The 25378-nt window shown below is 36.8% G+C and overlaps 1 protein-coding gene across 6 annotated transcripts in view; it reads left to right on the forward strand.

Moving 5' to 3' along the window:
• Window positions 1-25378, forward strand: part of TTC3 (tetratricopeptide repeat domain 3) — a 67952-nt gene that overhangs the window by 36459 nt on the left and 6115 nt on the right. For 5 of the 6 annotated variants that reach the window (XM_075518470.1, XM_075518429.1, XM_075518436.1 and 2 more), the window contains exons 21-40: window positions 418-544; window positions 2114-2236; window positions 2441-2542; window positions 3204-3296; window positions 4005-4069; window positions 5486-5622; window positions 7848-8162; window positions 8819-9082; window positions 9524-9570; window positions 11259-11315; window positions 12708-12784; window positions 13580-13732; window positions 14097-15003; window positions 16944-17009; window positions 19201-19350; window positions 20582-20721; window positions 22119-22187; window positions 22919-23015; window positions 24016-24116; window positions 24776-24869. In XM_075518470.1, coding sequence (XP_075374585.1) covers window positions 418-544; window positions 2114-2236; window positions 2441-2542; window positions 3204-3296; window positions 4005-4069; window positions 5486-5622; window positions 7848-8162; window positions 8819-9082; window positions 9524-9570; window positions 11259-11315; window positions 12708-12784; window positions 13580-13732; window positions 14097-15003; window positions 16944-17009; window positions 19201-19350; window positions 20582-20721; window positions 22119-22187; window positions 22919-23015; window positions 24016-24116; window positions 24776-24869 — 3184 coding nt within the window. The remainder of the gene's footprint in view (window positions 1-417; window positions 545-2113; window positions 2237-2440; window positions 2543-3203; window positions 3297-4004; window positions 4070-5485; window positions 5623-7847; window positions 8163-8818; window positions 9083-9523; window positions 9571-11258; window positions 11316-12707; window positions 12785-13579; window positions 13733-14096; window positions 15004-16943; window positions 17010-19200; window positions 19351-20581; window positions 20722-22118; window positions 22188-22918; window positions 23016-24015; window positions 24117-24775; window positions 24870-25378) is intronic. The other variant, XM_075518445.1, reaches the window with a different exon arrangement.

The raw sequence follows: 25378 nt of genomic DNA on the forward strand, positions 1-25378 counted from the left end.
GCAGCTCCCATGTATAGCACTACCTGAACTCATGTAAAATACAAGTACGGGTAGCAGTGTCCTGTGCCTCCTCCCTGGCTGGTCAGGGTTGAAGGTCACTAGTGAACATACGTGTGCCCTCACTCTCTGGATTGACAAGCACACCCATGTTCATGGCTCCCTTGAATATCAGTGCAGGCTCTCATATCTGTGCCTGGACTCTGGGCCCCTTACCCAGGCTGGCTTACTGACTCTCACACCTTGAGTCTTTTATGCTGAAGAGTCCTTAAACAGATAACTTACTGAACCAGGTGCTCTCTCATTCCACTTACAGTTACCATTTTTTTTCCTTGGACCATAAATGAATCATGAAAGTATTACAGGCCATGTAGAAGCTATTCATATATGATCTGAACATGTACCTGTTTCAAACTTCAGATTTTCAGATGCGCTCGATCAGTTCATGAAATCACAAACAATGGTTAACCACAAGATTGTGCCTGGAGTATTAACTTGGCCTACAACATCTCAGGTCATTGAAGAGACACGAACAGAGAATTTACAGGTATGTTTAAAAAAAAAAAAAAAAAAAAAAGGCATAAAACCCTGCTCTGTCAAATGGCCTTTCCAAAAAAAAAAAAAGTTGTCATCCTCCTCCCTGTCTCCTCATTGTCAAGGCCAAAGAAAGATGGGGGGCGAAGGGGAGGTTTGAGCCTGGAGCAGCCAGTGCAACTGCTGCTGCTCATTTTCTAGAGTATTGTCAGCCCCAAGGCCTGGTCTTTGTAGAGCAGAACTCTTCTTGCAATGACAAATTTGAACACCTGGGAAGCATACTATTTACAGCACAAGGCTCTATGCTTGGGTATTTCTATGTAATAATATGGTTCTAATCTCCAAGTGCTTCATAGTGTGTCAACTTATTAGTTGCATGTTACCAAACTTTAAGTAGATGTGAATACTATACACAACGTAATGCTAGAGAGAACCAGTTAAAAATTTGAATTAGCAAAAACATGAAGTTGAAAATTGCAGCAGTGGTGCTATGTTTAAAACCAAATAGGAGAGTTTGACCGTGTAGTTCTTGGTCGATGCAGTGGGACTGGCATGGTAAAATTCCCTGTTTGACTTGAAAAATCTAACTTGTGGTTCTGACACTACAAACTGCTTTCTCACACTGAACAGCTTTTTTTAAATTACTATTGTTATTGTTTTTAAACTATAATTGAGTCACTGTTATTTGTGAAGGGTTTCTGGATAAACCATGCCATGAGAGGCAAGACGCATGAGCTCCTCTGCATGGAGGCAGTTTGACACAGTAGAACATGCTAGGTTATTCAGTGTATGAACTTGGCTATACTATAGTGACCTGTTTTGTTTCTGGTAGAAGCAGCAGTACTGTTGTTTCCTAAACAAAAACTGACCTAAAGATTTCTCATAGACCCCCCGCTGACACCACAGTAGTCTGGCCACAGTAATACATCAGTGGTCTGGGACTTCTGGAGAGCAAAATGCAAATATCTGAAAGGCTGTAACTTGATGGTCTCTTTGTTTCTAATAATGTTTTATTAATCTGGGCTCAATGCCAACCCTGTGGGACTTGAACTGACTTTACATAAAGCCACTGAAATGTCTTTACCTCAGACACTGTTCTTGGAGATCTCACTGGCTGTAGTGCAGGGCCAGGTCTGAGCTGTCCCTGTGAATGTACTTGATCCTGTAATGCAGATCCCAGGTGAGGCACTCCTGAAATGCTGCGAAATGATGGAAATGAGCAGGCGCCCCATTTTCATCATGTTACCTGAGTAATCTGGCTCATCATTTTGGCAATGGAAAACTTACTGTATTCTCATGTGTTTGGAATTGGTCAGCATGTAAAACCTTTGTTCAAGATAAACCTGCACGCAGGGAAGCTATGAATACTGAGCAGTTCAGAGGAGCTTTTGAATATTTTTGTCACAAAAGGACAATCTTTGATAGCTTTCACTAGAAAAGAGTTGTTCTTTTGGTATTACTTGTCTGCTGTTCAAAAAGAGATGTGTGGCTCACTGCAGAGTTCCCTAGAAGTTTGTGAGTAGATACTGAATCTTTTCCTGGTTTCTGTGCAATTTGTCTTATATCATTTTGTGTTTCTTAGTTGATTTTAAAGAATTGTATTGAGGAATGCAAGTTCCCTCCAGAACCAGATGCAATTTGTCGATACCAGCAATGCTATGGCCACTCCAAAATCCAAATATATTTTACAGACCCAGACTTTAAGGTAAATTTTTAGTTTAAAAGGGTTTGGGAAATAAAAGTTCATGTTTACCTGTTTTCTGCTGCCTTTCATGTTAAAGTGCTATCTGGAACACACCATCATATCCTATCTACTGTTAAGTTGTGCATTGTTTTCTGGTTTTTTTTGTGGTCTGTTTTTTTTTTTTTTTTTTAAAGATGTTAAATTCATATTATTTCTCAATGTTAGGGTTTTATACGTATTGCTTGCTGTCAGCAATGTAGAGTGGAGTTTCATATCAGCTGTTGGAAAAAGTTGAAAACAACAAACTACAGTGATAAAAGTGATAAGGTAAGAGCTGTGTCAGACAATAAGCATTTTATTTTTTCGTTTTTTAGTCAAGATTATAGCATTCCTTTGTTTTATGGTAAGTGCAGTGCTACAGCTTGATGTTTCACCCGAATGACAATGGCAAGAGGAGAGACAGGAAAGAGGAGTCTCTTGCTAAATTGTCTGACATGCAAGTGTGGGTAAAGCTTGCTGTTGTCTACAGAAGAAAGGCCTCTCTGTGTGAAGGCTTAGTATGCTTAGCCTATTTATCTTGCATCATTTATGTCCTCCCATATGGAAGTCTTATCCCTTCTACAGTCCTGCTGTTGAAGCAACAGTTCAACATTGAGTAATGTATCAGCAGGAAGTATAAAATGAAGGGAAATCCAGGCAGAGTATGAACTCATAAAAGAATATTGTTAAAGTTGACTGTTGAATGTGAAGATGGAGGAGGAGGGGCTTTGCTACAGGGAATAACAGGTATATGCCACAGATCTAGGATCCTTTTGATTTGCAGTCCTTGCCAAGTCAGCTGTCACTTGCTTTCCTCGTCCAGTAATTTAGGACTGTGTTAGCTTTAATTACCTTGGTCACCTCAAATTAAGAAACTGTAATCTGCATAAGAACATAGATTTTGTATGAATTTAAATGTCTTTGTTGTGTGTATCATCTTCTCCTACAGGATTTTCTTCAAGAATTGTGTTTCACTCCTGATTGTACAGGCCTTATTTCAAAAATAGTTATTTTCAGTTCTTCTGGTCTGGTAAAATGTGAAGTAAGTAAATGTTCATACAAAATATGGAAATAATCTTTAAAATATTTACTCTGGTAAAGGAGATAAAGTGAAGATGAGAATATAAGTGCAAACGCATAAGAAATATGCTGTTTTAACTACAGAATCTGAGCATTATTTAGGAATATTAATTACCTGTTGTCTTACTGGTTCTTTTGATGGAGTGGGCATTACATTATGGTATTGGTTAGAATTGTCATGGATGGGAACTGGAGCTTTGTTTTATATTTAGCTTGTGCAAGATGAAAGGAACTGTTAGTTTAACTTGGAGCTAATCTTGCTAAATGAAATAGTTGTATGGGAAGGGTGCTCTTAGCTTCTACAGAGTCGCAGGAAGATGGATACTTCTTCCCCGAGCAGTATTGGTCTGTGAGAAGCAAAAAAAAAAAAAAGATTGTAAAGTTTGCTTCCTGCCCGCTGGTAAAGCAAAACAGCTTCCACTTCTTCCTGACTCTGTGTTACCTTTCAACATGTCTTTTCTGCGGATAAAGAAGTATCACTATATACCAAGTTATAGCAGTACAAGATAATTTTTAGGTGGACCTTCATGAGGCTTATGTAGGCTGCATTATCTCTTTTGTAGTATTACTTTTACTGCTTTCCAAAGCATCAAATGTTCCTGGGTTTTGAATACAGCAATGTTGCATTGTAACCCAAATTTAATTGATATGGTGTTACTTATTTTGATAGTTTGAACAAAAAATCACAAAAACCAAGGAACCACCAAGAGCCAGTATTAAACAGAAATGTTCAAGGTAAGCTCTCTACTGTTTAAAACTAAGTTGAATCAATTTGAGAACAAAACATTTTTCTCTAGGATTGGTTTTCATGCCTTTTTAAGAACTGCTAAAATACCACAAATACTTTGGAAAGCTATTCTTGCCCTTTGCCTCCGATAAACTGAAAAGTCTGGTAAAAGATGTTATGATCCAATTTTAAAAGCATTTAAATTAACTTGTAAAAGAAGATACAGAGATACAGATTTATAATGAGCACAGGAGGCATTTACTGGTATTGCTGAATAAATTATTGGTAGCTCTCTAGTGGTCATACAGTTCTCTAAAAACAACATTTTCAGTTTGGCCGCAGGAAACTGTTTTCAGATATACAGGATATGAGTTGATGCAAATCTGATTTCCCACACCTCTGTATCGAGGGATAAATTGTCCATTGCACCATTGACTTCCCAGTGATTTGAACCAATAGTTTTTGAATATAAATTGCTGCAGTCATCTTGAAGTCTTTATACCTGAAACCTAATTTCATTGTGAAACCTGTGGGTAGGGAAGTAACGTGTCGTTTGGGGAAAGTGTGATTTGGACGCTTTGTGCAGAACTTGAGGACTGTTTCTTTACTTTTGCTCTCCATACATGTCTTTCATTTGTGCTAAGATACTTAACAATTGGAATGCTGAAAGAATGGATGTCTGTTTATTCTTCTTAATGGATTGAGTTTCTTAATTACACTTGACTTTCACTGCATATGTATCTAGATTAGAATACCACCTCTATTTTCAGTCTGAGATTGCAAGCATCATTCTATTCCTTCCCTTTGCTAGAGGGAAGAAACTCAGCAAGATTTTTAGCTGGATGCGAGAGGTATCACTGTGTGGCATAAGTTCAACACCACTGTTCCACAGAATTTACTATCTAACCAACTTTGTGTGAATGTTTAGAAAGTGTAAATAAAAACTGTATATAATGGTGCTACTTCTGTTGTTGATGCATGTTCCTTTGGCATAACTGAGCTTACGCTTTTTGGTCAAGTAAGGTTATAAATAATGAGGAATCATACTGTGAGAATGAACAAAATTGATTTTTAAAAGTTAAGGAAATCAAATGTTAATATTTGGTTCAAAATGCTGAGTTATAAGTTAAGCAAAATCTGATAATATTTAAGTTAATCCTAATTCAGACATCATTAATGGAAGTAAAAATTATTGCATCTTGCGTATATTGTTACACTTGATCTTTATGAAATTTTTATGAAATTTTGTAGTCTCTTAACTTCTAAATTAAAACTAGCTTTATTATATTTGTAGTTTTCAGCATAATATTTTATAGTAGAATGAAGCTTATAGCTATTGTAAGACATGAAAAATAACTGAGATGTGCCTAACTCCTTTTGCAACTTAACTAACATTAGGCTCGCTGCTTAATTGCTTTTTTCAGTCTTAGGAAGTTAAAAATGAAACAAGAAAAAAAATTACGAAGAAAATGTGCACGAGAAGAGGCACAGAATTCTGCTAAAAAGAAAATAGAAGAAAGTCAGATGGGAAACAAACCATTTCAATACAGTGATCACAGTGGTATGTGGAAGTATAGATTATTGTTCTAAGTTATCATGAGGTAGCATAATTAGCATTCTGAATGTCCTAAGTCAAATTATAGCAGAATACTAATATTGAACATAATCCCCCCCTTAAAGACTTGCATTTTTACTTAAGATTACTTTTATTTCAGTTCTGTGTTTAATTTCTAAAGAACTGTAAGATGTTAGTGTATGGTTAAGTTCCTTGTAGATAAACCTTTATGCTTGCTTCATTGGTTCATGAAGAAGTAGCCTGAAGAGGGCACAGGCTCAAATTGCAAGTTAATCTATTTAAAAGGGGTTTCAGAAAAAGCTTTATGCCCAACAAGTTAGGACACTGCTACAGGAAAAAAAAAAAAAACCAAACCAACTGCATCTCAGACAAAGAATGAACAATATCCTAACTGCAGAAACTGCAGTGACTTGAAAAGTATATTTTGGAGGATTGGGGAAAATAAAATACTTCAACCCGTAAGTATGTAGTCAGTTAATGCTTCAGCTTTTGTGTTCCAGTTACGTTGGTCTGCAGCATTCTGTATTTCGGAGGTGTGAACTTCCACTGCATTTTGTATTAGGGCAAGCTACAGTCCAAAGAAAAATGGGTGATTTTTTTTTTTTCTTTTTAAATTTTTATCTGTATTATTAACTTTAAAATAATGCTCATGTTAATTTCCTTGTAGAATTTCATATTAAATACTTTGAGGGCACTTTTTTATCCCCTACGTGCCATAGTTAGAGTTCTCCAGAACTCTGTTGCCTGTTCAATGGCATATCCTGGCACTTTCTCTTTAAAAAGCTCTCGGGTGCTAATCTTTTTAGTTTTTTTTTCTTACCCATTTTGTTTGAGATTAGTCCCTTCCATTAGCACCATAGATTACTATTTTTGCTTCCATGTGGCTTTCTAAAATCATGTTCAGTTGACTTTGTGTTGGGTGGGGTTTTTTTGTTTGTTCTTTTTTTAAATCTAGGCTATCTCCTTTCCTATGGCTTCTCTTTAGTTCTGGTCCTTGCATCCACTGCAGGTCACTCAGTTACGTATATGTGACTTGACTGTCCTAAATGCCCTTAAAACTTCTAAGAACTAAAAATGCCTTTGATGTGACAAAAACACTCACCCTGAAGTACTGTGGGTAAAAGTTGGGACACTGATGCAGGAATACGTCAACACCAAGCAATTTAACAAAGTTCTGCAAAAATCTGTGCGTTGGTGTTGGCCAACCTTTTTAATTTGTCCTGAGTTAATTCCGTAATAAAATTGAAGTCTTGCATGTCTTTGGAGACAAGCTATCTGTTACCCTGTTTTTTTGCTTGGGGAAATTTTGTAAGGAAATCTTTCAAAAAACCATCTAATTTAATCTCCCAAGCTGTCTGAGAGGTTGAGAGGCCAATTTCAGGGAAGAGCTAGATCACGAAGGGTTTTTTATTTTGTTTTTAGCAGCCATAGCTACCTTTAAATAAGAACAAATATGCTTGTAAATTGGAGAGGAGTGCAAGTGAGAGGAGCACTTGTTTGTATGCACACTTGTAAGATACAGAGGTTTTTAAATGTAGACTCCTGCAGGATAAACTTAGGTATGGCTTATACCTGTAGAGTTCATTAAATCTGTTAGTATGCTTGGAACTGTTTGTGTTACAATTCTTAATTATTCTAGGTGTAATATGTAGTGCTTTGTTTTTAAAAAATTCTTTTCAGATCTACATCTTTTGACTATAGTTACTGTCAGTTAAGGTCTGAAAGTGGCATTCTATAAATGTGTGGTCTTGAAGAATAATGAAAGCCTGAAGGCTGGTATGAGCCAGTAATCTTTTTCACCATTGTTCCACAAAGAACCAGTGGCAGCGTCAGGGTAAAGGTTTGCTACTAGGTGTATGCTTGAGCATTCAGAAGAGTGCCTTTGCTCTGGGAACTGATGCTTGGGGGAGTTCTGTCTCTGCATCAGGCCTGGCATGCAGCCCACACAGATAAATCTGTATAAACAATTGCTTGAAGCTACTATTACTGGCAGGTACTTTTTTTTTTTTTTTTTTTTTTTTTTTCCTTTCTTAATGCTAAGGCTAGGTTATATGGAAAGTTATATATTCTGTAATTTTCAGTGTTGTGATAAAGCAAATAATTAAAAACACCACTTAGTCCAAATTATCTGTACTTGAAAGTTGATTTTTTAATTGTGGTAAACAGACATGAAATCTTGTTTTGTTTGGTTTTTTTAAATCCCATTATAGGTTATGTTCAGGACTTATATGCTGGTGATCGAGTCCTGCAGCATATCAGTCGAAATGCTGAGCAAATAAAAACAGCCGTTCGCGATGCTTCCAAGCTATTAAAGGAATTACTTTCATGGTTTGTAATCAGTGAGGAGGATTACACATCGTATTCCAAAACTAGCAGCATGTCACATGAAGTGATGGAGCAGCTCATCAATTACTTAATTCAGAAAAAAAACAGAGTAAAAACAAGGGGTTTTATCCATGTGCTGAGTGAGCTGGAAGAAGTGGATCCCAAATTACACAAGTGGCTGAAACATCTTAACAACTTGGGTAGGCTATATGTTTGTGTAATAGCAGAAGACCTTACCCTGTCATAATTGTTCAGTTTACAGATGAAAAGATAACCTCCCTATTTTCCAGTCTTGTTTTCTTAACTTTAAATAGTAAAGTAAAGCCTTCCTCTTTTTCATTTACTTGATTCTTAGCCAGGATTTCTAGAAAAGAAAGTATGACCATTGGCAACACAGGAACAACCTCTCTCATCTCTGCAAGTAAAGCATTCTAATGTGGGCAGGGCTTTGTCTGTGTAGAAAAGAGAAAATTGAACAGTTTTTTTTTTAATGTCTTTAAATTCCAGAATAAGCTTAAATGATAATATTTGTATAAATAATAAGATGCCAAAACCTTGGACAGGATTTGGGTTCTTAATTCTATTCTGTTGCATCCATGTCCTTTAAGGAATTTATATAGATTTATTATGCAAATAGTAATTTGGTGTTGACTAAGAGTAAAATTTATATAAACTCCATTTATCTCTTTTTTTTTTTTTTCATTTTCAAGATACAAAAGGTTTTACATAATCTGTTTCAGCTACTGTATATTTAATTTCTAGAACAAACTGTTCCTCTTTGAAGAGGAATATCACACTGTAAGCACTAAAACTCTGAAGCTGGAAAGAAATGTTGTTTTTTCTTCATTTCTTTTAGGTCTGACAGCTACAAAGAACTTTCTCCTTCAGTATGGACAACTGTTAAAAGAGCTTGATCTTTCTATTTTAACCACACTGTGGAATGAGAAGTATGGTAGTAAATTTGACTATGTGACAACTAGTTCTGAAGACAAAGAAATTCATGATTATTTCTTAAAACCACCCCTAGAGAAAACCCGTTGTTTTATATGGCTGTTAGAAGACAACAGAGAAAATTTTCCATTTCTTCATCAAGCTTTAGATGAATTCTTTGATAAAATGGGTAAGTATGCAAAGGTTGTCATTCTTACAAGCATTGAATTTTGTATGGTTTTACACGACATTTGATGGGCTCTGTAAAAGGCCGAAACCTCAGCAAACTACTAACGGCCTCATATGGGATCTTCTATGTTCAGTGCTTAAAAGGCAATATGGCCTCAAAAGGCAAGCCACCCTTTTTTTAGGTTACATTCTGCTATTTTGATTCATGTGCCACAACCAGCACGTGAGTTTACCTTTATGCATATATGTTGTCCAACCAAAATAAGTATTTATCTTTCAGTTTAAGCATAAAGGTTCTGCAACTACAGTCTTTGAGATGCTTTGGTGGTGTTTGGTAAAGGATTATAATAGTTATTACTATAATTTTATAGCTCACAATTATAAGTTACATAAAATACTACTATTTCTGTTTATGGATGTGACTTTGTTATTGTTTCAATAGATGACCCTACTATTATATTAAAGAAGCAGGGAAATGAAAATATATCGGTAAGTGAACTTAATGTCTGTTTGGTATAAGCTCAGAAACAAGTATGAGTGTGGTGTTTTAAAAATGTGCAAAAGTGGATAGAGACGTTCATCTCTTGGTTTATTTTACATCATTATCCTTCAGACCTGATTAGAGATTTACTCTTTTGTTTTATCTCTTCTCCCTACCCCCACTTTTCTAAAGCATTTGAAGACTGCGTACCATTTTTCTTAAACTTCCGTCAGTAAAATACTTGTTCAGGGTTTTCTCTTTAGCTAAAACACAGACCAACAAGGTAGCTTTTAGATTGTGAGCATTTCAAGGATGCAGATGAGGAAGTTGTAGTGAAAGCAGATGAGGGTACACTGATGTGCCATACCACCTCCTTTGGATAGGAAAAATAAGGCAAATAAGGTGCATAGGAATAGCATTTACCTATTACCTGAGTAATAGGTAACAGCAGTTTGGTGTTAACTTTAAAAAGTCTTTTGAAAAGTATCATTGGGGAATTTAAAAAAAAAAAAAGTGTCTGATTTACAAACAGAGAGACTTTTCGTAACTGCCGTATCTGCATATATACCATGACAACTGAACTTGAAGCGTGATTCTTCCTTGAGCGTGCTTAATGTGAATCTGCATAATTTTGGACACTAATTGTACTGTATATTTTACAGTCCAAAGCAACACATGGGAAGGTAGTGTAACCCAGCTTTACCTTCAGATGTCATTAAATTGTAAGGCCAGGAATTTGATACTTGTTCCGCTAATAAGCAAAGTAAATTTGAAGTGAGTTAGACATACTTTGCGTTTGTTCATTACAATTTGTAGATACTTTTCAGATTCAACCCATAGGTCTTAAACTGTACATAATTCTGAATCACTTTTTGATTAGTATCTTAATTAAAATCCATTCTAATTGGCAGAAGGATATTATGTATTTTTGTTAATTATATGTTTGAGGTACACTCATTGAAAATTATTCTAGCCTGCAGATAAATTTATCTGCACAAAATCAAGATTTACTTTTGATACAGAATAAATCTTGAGAGTTAATTAATTAATATGCATCATAATAACATGTGAAATCCTTTGCCTTTTCATTTCATGAATTGGAAATCCAAGAATGAAATGAAAGCCATTATAATAAAACTACTTCTGTTTCAGTGTTACTTAGATGCTAAAATAAACTGTTAGTAAGTTACTGTGAGTAGAGTTATGTTAATCTACAATCACAGTTATATTAAAAAGTGAAGATGCATTTTAGTTCCTTCGTCATGGCATAGCTTAGAAAATTGAAGTGACCAGAACATTTGACAGTTCTGTTTGCTTCTTGTTCCCCAAATGAAACTGTGTTGTGTCGGATGTCACAGCTGCTTAAATATGCAATTTCAGCAGTAAGTAATGAGTAAGCATCTGAAATACTAAAATGATAGAATATAATTTTTAAAAAATCAATGTCCTGTGTGTTTAAAGAGGAAAATGATGAAAAGGAACAAAATGGATAGAGTCTTGCAAAGCTCTGTTTCTTTTTGTGTTTTCCAGCTGGCGATGGAGTGGAGAGGGGGGAAGATTGCATGCTTAACCTTGTCTGATCAAACCAGAATGAGAATTTGAATATGCAACTTTTTAAAATTTACATACTGGTTTTGGAAATGCATCATAATTTTATTCTAATGAAAACAACAGTGACTTTATTTTTCTGTTTCAGACTAATGGTATCAAAGTTAAAAACAAAAACAGGAAGAAGAACTCAAAAGACTCAAGGGTCAGTAACTTCTTAGCTGCTTACCACAAATAGGTTTTTTAGAACTGCTGGCATTCAGATGTATAGAGGCTGTTTTCCTGAATACTGTGTGCATACTCATTCTTGAAGTAGTTTTTCCTGAAGTAAAATAATGCTGTTAAGACTAAATTAATACAGTCTTGTTTTGTTAAAATATGAATTTGTCAGTATAAAATGTATTTCTAAACTTGAAAAAAAAGTTATTTGTGGATAACTTTGGCTCTGACTGGATACCAATACGTTCAGTCTATCCACTGCCTTCATTCTGAATGACTGCTTTGACCTTAATTTCCCATATGGGAAAATGTAAAAAACACCTGTGAATACAGTACACTGACTGCACTATGTAATTAATACTTTATGCTCCATTTCTTTTTGCACTGATAAATAGCAAAGTTGGAGAAGGACACTTTACCAGTCATTTTGAGAAAGAAAAGTGTATCCTTACACCTCATGAAATAGATCTGAAATTGTCTTTAACTGTCTTTTCTGATAATTTTTACGGGCATGTCAGTGACTGAAGATACAAGTGTTCCATTTATTGCTCAGAAAAATGTTATTAGCTGTTCGGTATTTTATAGATTTTGCTAGGAGTAATATCTTACCTGAAACTTCTACTGTCTTTTGTCCTGCTTTTCTAGGATTTTGCTTTATTGAAAGCTTCAGATACAGTCGTCTTTGTTTCTTCCATGCCCCCACCTTTTCATAATTTTACTAGAATTTCAAGAGTAAACTTGAGATTTTTCCTATTCTCATCAGCTAGGTTTTTCTTTTTCTGGCTTGGATGTATTTATACAAGTCTATGTATTTCTAAAGTTATTGGATAACAAAAATTAAAAGACAACTAAAACATTTGTAATGGTGAACGTAAGAATAACAGGTGTCACATTAAAACCATGTGGAACTAGGGATAACTCAGACTTACTTGTAGTAAAATTATTAAAGCTTGAAGGCTCTCAAATGTAAAGGAAGAGATTCCTAGAAAGTCAGTGGCAAGAAGTTATACAAAAGTCTTAACAAAGTGAAGCTGTAGCATTGTTTGGTTTGTTTTAATTCAAACTCAGTGAAAAATCAGGCACATATAGGATTTTGATGAAATTGGTAAAAAAAGAGGGAGGTTGGGCTGAATATCCCAATTTCTTTTTCCAAAATAAGTTCTGAAGAAGAAATTAATAATTTTAAATTAGGAACTTTCTCGATATGGCTTAGTACTGATAATTATACTTAAAAGTTTTGCAGTTCATAATATGGCATCTGAACGTGATAAAGTTACAGAACAAGGTTCAGTGTAAATAAGTCACTCATAGTTTTTACAGTGGATCATTTTGCATAGACTTTTGTGAGATAAAAAAATAATAATCTGTTTTTAATTAGTCTATTTTAGTATTATCCAGTGGAGTTAGTACAGCACCACGAGAAGAAGAAAAAATATTTATAGAAGAAAATACGTTGTAAGTACCATCATGCATCTTTGCTTTTATTGCCCAAACTTCAAAGTGCTTTGCAGGTACTGCAGAAGAGAGTCTTAGAAACACCAAGTCTGGGTTAACATCTAAGTGGTTTTGATATGTGCTTGTGTAGAGCCTTTACTTCTCTGCTTCCAGGACAAGTGTAAGGGGTATTAGAATTTTAAAGATCTTAACAATGTAGGAAGTAACCAAATGGTTGCCAGGCTGCAGCCCAATACATGTTCTAGGCCAAAAGCTATTCTTCCAAGTAAGATCTTACTTGCTTCGTGTTCCATTTAATGTAGCAAGAAATGAGTTGATAAATTTGTTACATACTCCATCAGTCACAACTGAACTTTGCCATCCGTGTCATATCAAGCAGGTTGTGATGTTGAATTGAGATAATCTGTAGTGCATTGCTCAGAATTTGTGTGTTAATCAGAAGTCAAACTCTTGTATTCACGTCTATATTTGCTCTTGCTTATAGACGAGAAAGCTGCTAGGCAAGAGCTAGGCCTTATTATTATCAGCTGGTGGCAAGTTAGTTAATAAGTTTAATGGTTATGTACTTTGGGGATAGTGTTTATTCTCCTTGTTAGAAAACAGTTTGCTATTGGGGTATATTTTTAGCACTATATAGTTACCACACAGTACGCTGGTTTCAGTATATGTGAAAAATACAATTATTTTCAGAGACAAGAATTATTGTTCATATGCACTATTTATTTCTTTCTTCTCTCTCTCTCTGTCTCTCTCTCTGTCTCTGTCTCTCTCTCTCTCTCTCTCTTAATGCTACAGAGATTTTACAAATTCTTATGAACCATTTGTAATCCCAGAATATCTTCGGGGGCAACTAGAGGAATTTGAAGCTCTCTGTGACGTTTCAAATAGTAACAGTTATCAAAGACTTTTGGATAATAACCCAGATCAAACCTGTGAGAGCTTATATGAGTATGTATACATTTCTCTGCTTAGCAGTTTAAAGGGTTTAATATTACTTCATAATTTTTATAACATATTGTATTAAGTCCAGAATTTGAGTCCTGGTAGTGTGGTATATATAGGTATATACATAAAGGTATGTACTAACGCTTTGAAATAGTTGCATGTTTTCAGTGAGATGTGGACAAGCAAGAGTATTACAGAAAAATTTTATACTTAGCTAGAACACCATCTTCCAAATGATTGCTCTTCACTAGTTCTAGAGGTTCTTTGCTTTTAAGTATTACTGTGAAAATATAATGTGAAATATGATTTTAGAATTGCATGAAAAAATTTTGATTAATACTGACAACTCTTTTTTTCTTTTTTTAAGATATTTCTCTCAAATCTTGGAAGAACATGGCCCTTTGAAAATTAATAATAAATTACTAGTTGGGGAGTATGAACATTTCCCTGAAGAAGCTCGAAAGATTGTAGAAGATGAAGGTGGCCTGAAATCTTTTCTTCTGAAATCCCTTCGTTTCATTATGGTGGATAATCTTATTGGCTTAAGAAAGCATGCAGCTCTTATTAAAGAAAATACAAACAGAAATGAGACTGGAGATAATGAAGAAAACGGTATAGTCTGTGATGTGCAAGAAAATTCTTCCCAGAACAAGCTACAGTTAAATCCAGCTGCTAAGGAATTCAAACCGCTGTCTTATTCTAAGCAACCCCATATATCAACATCTACTGACTTAACAGTAGCAAGTTATGAGACTCCACAATATTTGCCTTGGTCTTTTCCTACTTCATGTAAATTGGTAGGTTCTTTGCGTAGTCAGAATATTGATACGATAGAAAATGAGTCGTCGTTTTCAGACATTTTACTAAAGTGCTTTGATTCTAAAAATCATGGTATATTTTTGCCTCAGACTTCCTGGGCTTATCAATATGAAAGAATATTGCCAGTGCCTTCTCAAACGCCTCCCATTTCAAATGTTGCCGAGCAACCTCTTTATATTTATGCTGATCATGTAGCTCATCGGGATAATGACGAATCAGCAATTTCAGACGGAAAATACATCTTCAGCAGTTTTATACCAACTGAAATACAAACATATGAAGACCCTCAGTGCCAACTGGAGAACTCGGATAACACATTTTATGAAGACAATTTTGCTGTTGCAAATAGTACAAATGAAGCTGAATGTGGTATGCAGGTTATTAAGACAGAAAAAGAAAGCAGAGGTATACCTCTAATGAAAAACAATCCTCATACAAGGATGATAGCTGTTCAGGTAAGAAATTAAAATGGAACAGTTATTTGAGAGCTTTTAAGTCATAAATGACAGTGTTGAGCACTGGGAAGTGCAACTCCTTTTTGAATGATTTCTTTATGACTTCCCAAAGGGTCAAATGTTGTATAAAGTTTCAAGAGCAAATATTCAAGTAATACTTCCAGCCACCCAAATGTAAGGGATCTTAAAAGTAGTATTTAGCATTCTGTAGTACTTACCTCCCAAAAAAAGGCCATGAGTTGCAAGATACTAAGGTGTTTATCAGACAGGGAATTTCCTTAGAACTTGCAGTTTAAGTTGCTGACACTTTCTACAACTACTCATGTTTTTCATTTGTAATTCTTGAAAGAGATAGTCACTGAATTTTGTTCTGCCTAAAATTTTCACAGATCTTTTGACCCAGGGTCAAAGGAGGGAACTGGTGCACATCAGTTTAAACTTCATTTTAGAGGTCAAGGAAAGTCCGTCTGTGTCATCATCTTTCTTTTCTGTAATTAGTTCAGTGATTTGTTTTAACTTCACAATAATTGAGGATTTAGATAGTTTGTACACTCTAACAATTGCTGGCTGATGCTTCCCTCGTGGTCTTACAGCGGCAGGCCAGCTGTAGGGTGAGTTCAGGGGGCAAACTCCCTCGCCTTTCCTTTTCCCTCCTGGAGTAAAAAAAACGGAAAGTTTTGTCCAATAGACAGAGAAAGCATTGCTGAACACCCAGAAGGAGGCAGGGCATGCAGCTGAAAAGAGGAAGGTCTGGAGCATCACTCTGTAATGGTACCCCAGAGTTAGATCAGCATACACCACTCATGAAAACACACTTCAAGTAACAGAGGGAGACAATGGTCACATCCAGATTGGTTACAGAAAACATTCTGCATTAAGATGCTGGGTTTCAGAGTTATGGATATGGCAGTTTCACGCATCCATTTATGAGAGATTATCCAGTGTGCTAGAGGGACTGCTGGGGAGGAGTTCCTCATCTTCATTTGTTTCTTGTCATTAAGGGAGGAGTAGCTGTTTGTAGCTGTAAGATAAATAGCTGTCTTTTTATTATTGCTTTTTAGATTAGGAAAATGTTAACATGTTTTTCTTCAAACTTGTTTTGTGTACAAAACTTTTCTTCACTTTAAATCTTTCCTGAGCAGTTGCTGAAAGTTGGTTTCCCATCAGTCTTGGGACATGAATTTCGTCACTTGGCTGACTGGTCTTTTAAGATGGGATTTCTGTTTGGTTCTTGAACACATGCAACAAAGAGATAACAGAAGAGGCAACAGTTTTCAGTTTAGTGAATTCTGGTTAGCAGAGATCAAAAGAGTGCTAGGCAACAGATATGTTTCTGTTTGCAAAAGTGTGCTAGAGCAAGGCATTTAACGTTATGTGACTGATTTTTAATAGCCTATTAGAATGGCAACATCATCAACTGGATCTTTAATATGTTGCATCATTAGATTTTAAACTTCTTCAGTTCTTTCAGTAAGTCCTTGATGAGTGGTATTAGAGGAAAACAAGCAGGGACTCTGAAGGTCATTGAGTCTAGTCCCTTCTAAGTAGAGGCACTTATGTAGTAGATCTTTAGTTTAGGAGGAGCCACAAAACACAGCTCCTCAGTGAGCTGTCAGACGCTGCTTTTGCAAGTCTTAAGTTTTCAGATGTTTAGAGCACAGCTGTATTTAGAGACTCTGAGAACTGTTCTTAATGTAAATGCTTCATGGTCAATTAAACTAGGCAAAGATCACGACAAAAACCAGTTCATTAAAGACTGAAGTCCATTTCAGAAACACTTGCATAATGCCTTTCTACATTCTAGATAGACCTACTTCATAATGTAGTTGGATTTGTAAAATTGTAGGTTAGGTACTAAAGCTCCAAGATAGAGCTGGCCTACTAGTTGCATGTATAATCTGGAAAGCTTTTTAATCAATTAACAATTCTTTGTATTCTAGGTAAATCATGAAGTAGCTGATAGGGAAACTAATACTTTGCCTTTTCATCCGTTTGAAATGCAACAAGTAAGTTAACTGCATATTTGTTTATATTTCTCATGAAGAAGGTTAAAGGAATGCCCATTTAGTAGTATTTTGGTTTGTTTGGTTGTGTGTGTGGTTTGTGGTATTTTGTTTTTTTGTTGTTGGGGTTTTTTTTGTTGTTGGGGGTTTTTTTGGAGGAGGTGTGTCCCCCCCTTTCATGTGTGTCATCCCCCCCCTCCAAGCTCCTTGGCAGGAGCTTGCCAAGTCACTCTCCATCATTTATTAGCAGTCCTGGTTAACAGGGGAGGTCCCAGATGACTGGAGGCTTGCCACTGTGGTGCCCATCTACAAGAAGGGCCAGAAGGACGACCCGGGGAACTACAGGCCTGTCAGCTGACCTCGGTGCCAGGGAAAATTATGGAGCTGTTCATCTTGAGTGCACTCAACAGGCATGTGCAGGTCAACCAGGGGATCAGGCCCAACCAGCATGGGTTCATGAAAGGCAGGTCCTGCTTGACCAACCTGATCTCCTTCTATGACAAGGTGACCCGTTTAGTGGATGAGGGAAAGGTTGTAGATGTTATCTACCTGGACTTTAGTAAAGCCTTTGACACTCTCACAGCATTCTCCTGGAGAAGCTGGCGGCTCCTGGCTTAGGTGGGTGTACTCTTCGCTGGGTAAAAAACTGGCTGGATGGCTGAGCCCAGGGAGTTGTGGTGAATGGAGTTTACTCCAGTTGGCAGCCAGTCACAAGTGGTGTTCCCCAGGGCTCAGTATTGGGGCCAGTTCTGTTTAATATCTTTATCAATGATCTGGACAAGGGGATCGAGTGCACCCGCAGTAAGTTTGTAGACAACACCAAGTTGGGCAGGAGTGTTGATCTGCTTGAGGGTAGCAAGGCTCTGCAGAGGGATCTGGACAGGCTGGATCGATGGGCCAAGGCCAATTGTATGAGGTTTAATAAGGCGAAGTACTGGGTCCTGCACTTGGGTCACAACAACCCCATGCAACGCTACAGGCTTGGGGAAGAGTGGCTGGAAAGCTGCCCAGCGGAAAAGGACCTGGGGGTGTTGGTTGACAGCCGCCTGAATATGAGCCAGCAGTGTGCCCAGGTGGCCAAGAAAGCCAATGGCATCCTGGCTTGTATCAGAAATAGTGTGGCCAGCAGGACTAGGGAAGTGATCGTGCCCCTGTACTGGGCACTGGTGAGGCCGCACCTCGAATACTGTGTTCAGTTTTGGGCCCCTCACTACAAGAGAGACATGGAGGTGCTGGAGCGTGTCCAGAGAAGGGCAAGGAAGCTGGTGAAGGGTCTGGAGCAGAAGTCTTATGAGGAGTGGCTGAGGGAACTGGGGTTGTTTAGCCTGGAGAAAAGGAGGCCGAGGGGAGACCTTATCGCTCTCTACAACTACCTGAAAGGAGGTTGTAGCGAGGTGGGGGTCGGTCTCTTCTCCCAGGTAACAAGTGATAGGACAAGAGGAAATGGCCTTAAGTTGCGTCAGGAGGGGTTTAGATTGGGTATTAGGAAAAATTTCTTTAGTGAAAGGGTGGTCAAGCATTGGAACAGGCTGCCCAGGGAAGTGGTGGAGTCACCATCCCTGGAGGAGTTCAAACAATGTGTAGACATGGCACTTCAGGACATGGTTTAGTAGGCATGGAGGTGTTGGGTTGACGGTTGGACTAGATGATCCAAGAGGTATTTTCCAACCTTAATGATTCTGTGATTCTCTGTTGGGCTGTAGTCTGTGATGTTGTTCTTGGAAACTTCTCATAGGCTCACAACAAGGAGGTTTTGGAGCTTTGTTCTGTAGCTATTCAAATGTTGGAGTATGTTTTAGGGAAACTTAGTATTTCGTCTCCAAAAATCTTGAGGCTTAATTTAAATACTCTGTTTAGGCATATAGACAGCTCAGACTGAGGTTAATGGTAGTCTTATGTCTGTGCAAGGAGATAAAAGTGAGAAAACGTGGCCTTTGAACTCATCATATTCCATTCATGGTCAGATATGAATGTTCATTTCCTGAGCTGTATTGAAACTGTTATACAACCTTCTCTTGAACACCTCCCCCTGCCCCCGCAAACCAATAAACAAACAAAAAAAACCCCTCACCCCAACCACGCTCAAGATTTTGAATCTCAACTGACAGCAGACTGTTCCTTTTAGACGTCATGAATGTTTGCTGCCCTGTGGTAACAGATAGTAGATTGGTTTTTATAACTGATTTATTTTCAGGGAGATATTCTACGTATGGAAAAAGAGCATCAGGTATTAAAAGAACAACTCAAAGAAGCAGAGGAAAAATATGAACAGTTAGAAAGCAGAAGCTCGGAGGAAATCAGTGCTTTAAAAGAGCTCCTGAAAAAAAGTGTTGAAGAGACTGAGGTAATGTTTTTATCCATGCAGCAGTGGGACAAACTGCAGTGGTTCACAAGATTGGTTGTAATTGATCAACAGTATTTTTGAAACTTGAATGGTAGTCCTCATTGCTGTGAAGTCCAACTCGGAAAAGCTCACAATCTTTGTCGTCTTCCTTGGAACACACTTAAACACATAGGATATTGGTTGCCTCCATGTAGTGGATAGGTGTGGGTTTTCAGTCAGCCCAAGAACGAAAAAAAACTATGCTGCTGACTCTTTCCTGCTTGATTTGTCGGGTTTGCTAACAGGCTTTATTTCCATGAAGATGTCTGGGAGCAAGAGGAGCAGTCCCCAGACAACACTATCAGCCTATTATCACTTTGACTTGATTACTTTTATAGTTAAAGCTGTAGATGCTGCAGGCTACCCATTTGTCTACATGAAAAGGAACTTTTCAATTTAAAAAAAAAAATAATTCGGGTGAGACCAAAGCCATCTTCTTCCCATGCCCTCTCTTTAATCTTTAGTAAGATGGGGCCTGTCATTCAATCTCAGTTTAATATTTTTTTTTCCTTTCAATGGTGTGTTGGAGTAAACTCATGTACTGTAGCTTGGGAGCTCCTGAGTTCTAGCTTTACCATTGGCTGCGAGTAGCCTGACAAACTTTAATATGAGGATGATGGCATCTCACATCAGTTTCTCTGGATGAATATTTGGTAAAAATGCAAGCTCAAAAAGTTTTGAGCTGAAAGCATGGCTGTATGCAGGGTGGATGAACTCATCCACGGGCATTGTAGGCACTTTTTAAAAAATATTTTTTTTTCTATTTCCCAGTGATGCATTAATGCTACTTTGTTTTTTTAAGCAGTTATGGCAGCCATAAGATTCACTGCTGTCTTGCTCTGTTATGACTTGTAACTTCCCAGTCATTAGTACTGAAACAACAGTATCACGGCTGATTTTGAGTTGGATTTCAGTATGTGTTTGCACGTGACGCTGTGGAACTGGGTTTCTTCTTTTATCTGACTGCAAAACAGAGCTGCAGGTATTCTGAAGCCATGTAAATGAGGTGTGCAGATCATTGCAGGAAAGCATTTATGAGTGTGTTGCCCACGCTAAAACGCCTGAACTAACAGTAAATTAAGCACTAGTAAAACTGTTACTGTAATTTTCGCTGGCTTAGTTTCTGCTCTAATTTGCATTTGAATAAAATAGTATTTTCAGAAAGAATGTTTTCTTATTTTTCTGCTTTTAGGTATCAAAGAATGAACTGGATTGGCTTCATCAAGACTTAGAAACAAAAGTGAAAAAATGGCAACAGGAGAAAAAAGAAAATCAAGAGAACTTAAAAGCACTAAGGAACACAGCTAAAAAGCATACAGATACCAATGATAGGTACTAATCTTATATACAGATTTACATTGCTTTCCTTCACTTGATTTTTTTTTTTTTTAAAAGCAGTATGTAGTTCTTTCTGATAGTCCATGATAAGTTTCAGTATCTACTGATTCCATGATGTATGCAGAGTGAAAACTCAAACTTGTTGCCCTGATTATATCATTCTGAAATGAGTTAAATGCAATTCTTGGATTAAAGCTGCTGTTAGTAGGATCTACATACAACATTATTTAACCTAATTAATACTACTCCTTCACTATTTAACATCTTCCCACGATTTGCAGAATCCTTTAGTTCTGCACTGCTTTTTCACTTATCTCCTTCATGACTTACCATTGCTTTCTCAGAGTGCTCCTCTACTGCATTATGATTAGCTTTAAATCTTCATTTCCATTTTCATTTTCCCTTCTTCTATTGTACAATCCACCCAACTGAACTCCGGTCTGCATCTATTTTTTCTTACACGCTTTTTGTCTGTTCTGCCATGTAGCCTATCTGAGGGTCATCCAAGGATGCAAGTTTCCTTCTTTTCTAGTCCTGTCACTCATTTCTCAGATTCAAGTAAAACTGCAAGAACCACATAACTGCATGTATCTGCTGTGGGGTTTTTTCCACCCATCCTTCACCCTAAAACAGAAATCTGCGGGACTTTCCATGGAACTTAAATCAATAATATTGATGTATGGATCCCGTCATGACCCTGTGTGCAGCAAACCCAGCTGTTCCCCTGGCAATGAGCTCTCCTGGCTATGGAGGCGCAAGAATACAGCTTCAGTCAACTTCTACTGTAGTCAACAAGCATTCATGAGATCGTGTCACTGACATACTGAAAAATAAATTGTGTGTCATTTGATGAAATGTTATCAGTAGCTTTTCCCAAAACATTCTAAACACTTCAGAAACCTTTAAGTAACCTAATCATTGGCTGTGTAACCAACTAGATGTTTTATCAGTCATAGGCTGAAATATGTACGTCTGCTTTCTTACTTTGATTTTTTGCAAGTTACAGGTCAACGTTTAAAATAGCTTCTAGATAACTGATGAAACTGACTTGTGATAATTTTTTCTAATCAGATTTGACAATTCCTACTACTGTATTTTTAATGTTCTCTCTCAGTTTACAGACCTGAGAAGCCTTCTGTTCTTGAATGCTGTTGTATTATCCTTAGGCCAAGTAGTTTGAGCCAAATCTCTCTTGAAACATCATTGGCCTGCTTTTGTATTAGTTACTGCTTAATTAGGAATACATTTAAATGCACTTACAGTATTAAACAGCATATAAAACATAGATTGTCACTGCTGCATGATTGTCACTATGGTTATAGAGGAATGTGTTGTGTATTTGCTTGTGAACATTTTTGAGAACATGCTTAATAAACGTTTGATTACTTTAGGTATTCGAAGACCATTGATGAGAAGGAAAAGCAGTATAATGTCTATTTAAATACGTATCTCGAGACCAGGTAAAACGCTTGTACCTTTCAGCAATATTTACATTTGTCTTCTACTCACTTGTCCTTATTGAGTTGTCTGCTTCACTCTGGGTGAAGGCTTAGAAAAAATAAGCACTTTAACCTCTATCTCTTATTCTCAGTTAGTTTACTTTTACCTATGATAGGTAAATATTATTTTCTTTTAGATATTTTGAATGATAAAAGTCTGGGTGTTCAAAATACTCTCATACATTTCCCTTGATACATGATACTGTGTTCTAGAACACACGTTAGAAGTGTTGGGTATGGTACAGACGTGCTGAACTGTTTTAGGTAGCTTTGGATCTTCACACACTTACAGTCCTAAATGTATATAAGGTTATCTAAACATTTTCTAAAAGGTACTCATTTGCACATAGTGTAAAGTCAAGGTTTCATTTGTAGATACATTCTTCATATATGTGATCAGGCTCAGAAAAATAATACTTGCATGACTGCAGTCGTCAAATTCCTATAAGCTTTTTAGGTTGCACAGTGAAATGTGGTTAAGAAATCCCAAGGTCGTGTCCGTGGAGCCGGCAGTATGGCTACACGAGCATGATACTATTCCTGAAGTCACAAGCTGTACACTGTAAATGGAGATGCGTGGTTCCAAAGAAGAGGGAAGTAATAACTGTAGAAAACCTCTAAAATGCCATAAATCTTAAATACTACTCTGTTGTAAATGTTACTCAAATATTTAACTTCTTTTTATTTCACAGTAATAAACTTGCTAATGAGAAAGTAAAATTGGAAGAGCTTATAAAAAAGAGTCAAGATGACTGCCAAGAGTGTGTGAAAAGAGCTGTTAAAGCAGAGGTACAAACATAAAATCTTGAACCGCTTTTGCTAGAGCTTGGATCATTTGCACTGATAGTAGGTGGGGAAGATGACTGGTGAGGTCTTATCTAACAGTGTACTCTTTAAATAGCATCTAAAACTTTCCATAAGCATATATCAAAAGTGTTAATCAAATATTGACAAGTGCTGTTCATAATGTTATCCTACAAAACTTTGCAGATCATCAAGGCACATTATTATTATTAATAAGCAGTATTAAAAGTGCACAGAATTTGGGGCATATAGTATTGCCCCAAACACAGTTCAACTAGGAATTCAGTCTCATACTTATCCTTGTTATGAATAGGTTGCATTAGTAAGAATTAACAACAGGAACATAAAAAATTCCTTGCTACAAGTAAGTCATGGTTAGTGAATATATAGCTACTTCTTTATCAGGTAGAATCAGAATGCAACAACAGACCTGCGTGTTTCGCTGAAAGGAGGAGAGTACTGATAAGTATAAAGATTTTTTTTTTTTCCAAACCAGTATGTTTTACACTGGAAATGCTTTGAATATCATGAACAATTCTCCCTTCTTAAGAAGGGTTTGAAGGCTGTCTTATCTGCAGTAGGATTTTATAAAAAAGTTAGATTGTTGGTCCACATTAGTCTTCAACCATGCAGTATTTAAAAGGCTGCCTTAATCACTTAAAGTGTGTGTGTACTTACACACTGAAAGTAAGCAAGCAACACACACACACACATATATATGGTAAGTTGCAAATGGAACATTTATGGAAGCTTTCTACTATCAGTTGAAGTGAATGTAGCCTTTTTATTCTCCCAAAGGCCTGCCAGGGCTGTTAATTTCACTTGAAATTCCTCACTGCAGGAAATGTGTGTGTGTGTGTAACTCTGTATCATCAAACTATTGTTTCGGATGCTTATTAAAATCTATTTTGAGGTTTTATTCCTTGTGTTACAGCAGTGCTTTTACTGCACTTTTTTTTTTTTACGCAGTTATGTTTTGTTACAGATATCAGTACTCAAAAACTGGAAAGAAACTGAAGTATGCAAGCTAAATGGCATAGCTGCCAATGCAGAAGCAAATCTCAAGGTCTTGAAGTCATTCAGCAGGTATGGAGAGTTTACACCAGCCATTTCAGTACTATTAGTTGCTAAATACAAGTAACTACTGAATGTTTAATCACGATCACTTAAACTAGACGAGTCAGTTTTGCTCACAGAGGCATGCTAGCCTGAAAGGTGCATAGAAACATAATGTTAAATGCAGCTTTCCTGAAGCTGAATTTCTTCTTAAATTACCAAGATGTGTGATACTTCAACAGGAGCAAGCTTCTTGTCTTATTCTTTCTTAGCTGGGGAAGATCAGGCTACTGAGAACATTCCAGTTATTCCTGCCCAGTATCGCTGGGAAAGGGTTCCAATGTAAATAGAAAAGAGTGCAAACAAAACTGCTGGGCATGCAACAACATTGTTTTCTTCCTTACAAAGAACTAACTTAGCCCTTGGCGTTACCTTTTTTAAAACTTACGCCATGTTCCCTTTCCCTGTCTTTATGTTTCCGTGAAATACTAATTTACATTTGAGGAGTCCACTTCTAGGATTGGATAGGATCCCAGTACCAGTAATTTAACTGGTTTTAACTTAAAATTGCTTGAAGTCTTTAACTGTCATTTAGTTGGTAGGGGAAGGAACTGTTGTACTAAAACCATTGGTCTTAAACAAAAATAATGGGATTGTGGGAGTTTAACTGAAAATCTTGAATACTTCAGCAGCTCAGCTTCAGCAGCACCTAAGTTGAAGTCACAGATTGATTCTTGGGAAATATTTATTTCAAATGTAAAGAAACAACTGGAAAAAGTAGAGGTAAGCCTTAATTTCTCTTCAGCTTTAAGTTGAACTTTGGAAATTAAAACAGAATAAATACCTTAAATAATTTTGCATTCCTGTTTTAAAACACCAGTAGGTTGTCCTCCAAATACTGAACTGCATTTTTTTAATTACAAAAGAAAGATCCAGTTTTAAGTCCAGATTATTTAAGGATAGTTAAGTTCCAATGAATATCTTCAATTTTATAAAGGCAAAAATCTGTCCTTTATACACTTGCTTCAAAATTGGATCACACATTAACAAGTCTCGTCTCTGGGTTCTTCTGTATTTTTGAACTTTAGAAATCCCTGCAACTTCAAAAACAACAGAAAACTCTATGAAAAGTTAAGATGTAAAATGTCTAGGCTGGGTTTTAAGAACTAGAAAGGGTTTCCCAAACCAAACCCTTTCAGGCATCAATGCAAGTACTTAAATACAGATTTATGTTACTATAGCAAATGGTAGCCTTACATCTCCATTTGAAAGGCCTGGGATCTTTGGTGTTT

Source organism: Mycteria americana, chromosome 1 (genome assembly GCF_035582795.1).
Source record: "Mycteria americana isolate JAX WOST 10 ecotype Jacksonville Zoo and Gardens chromosome 1, USCA_MyAme_1.0, whole genome shotgun sequence".
NCBI lineage: Eukaryota > Metazoa > Chordata > Aves > Ciconiiformes > Ciconiidae > Mycteria > Mycteria americana.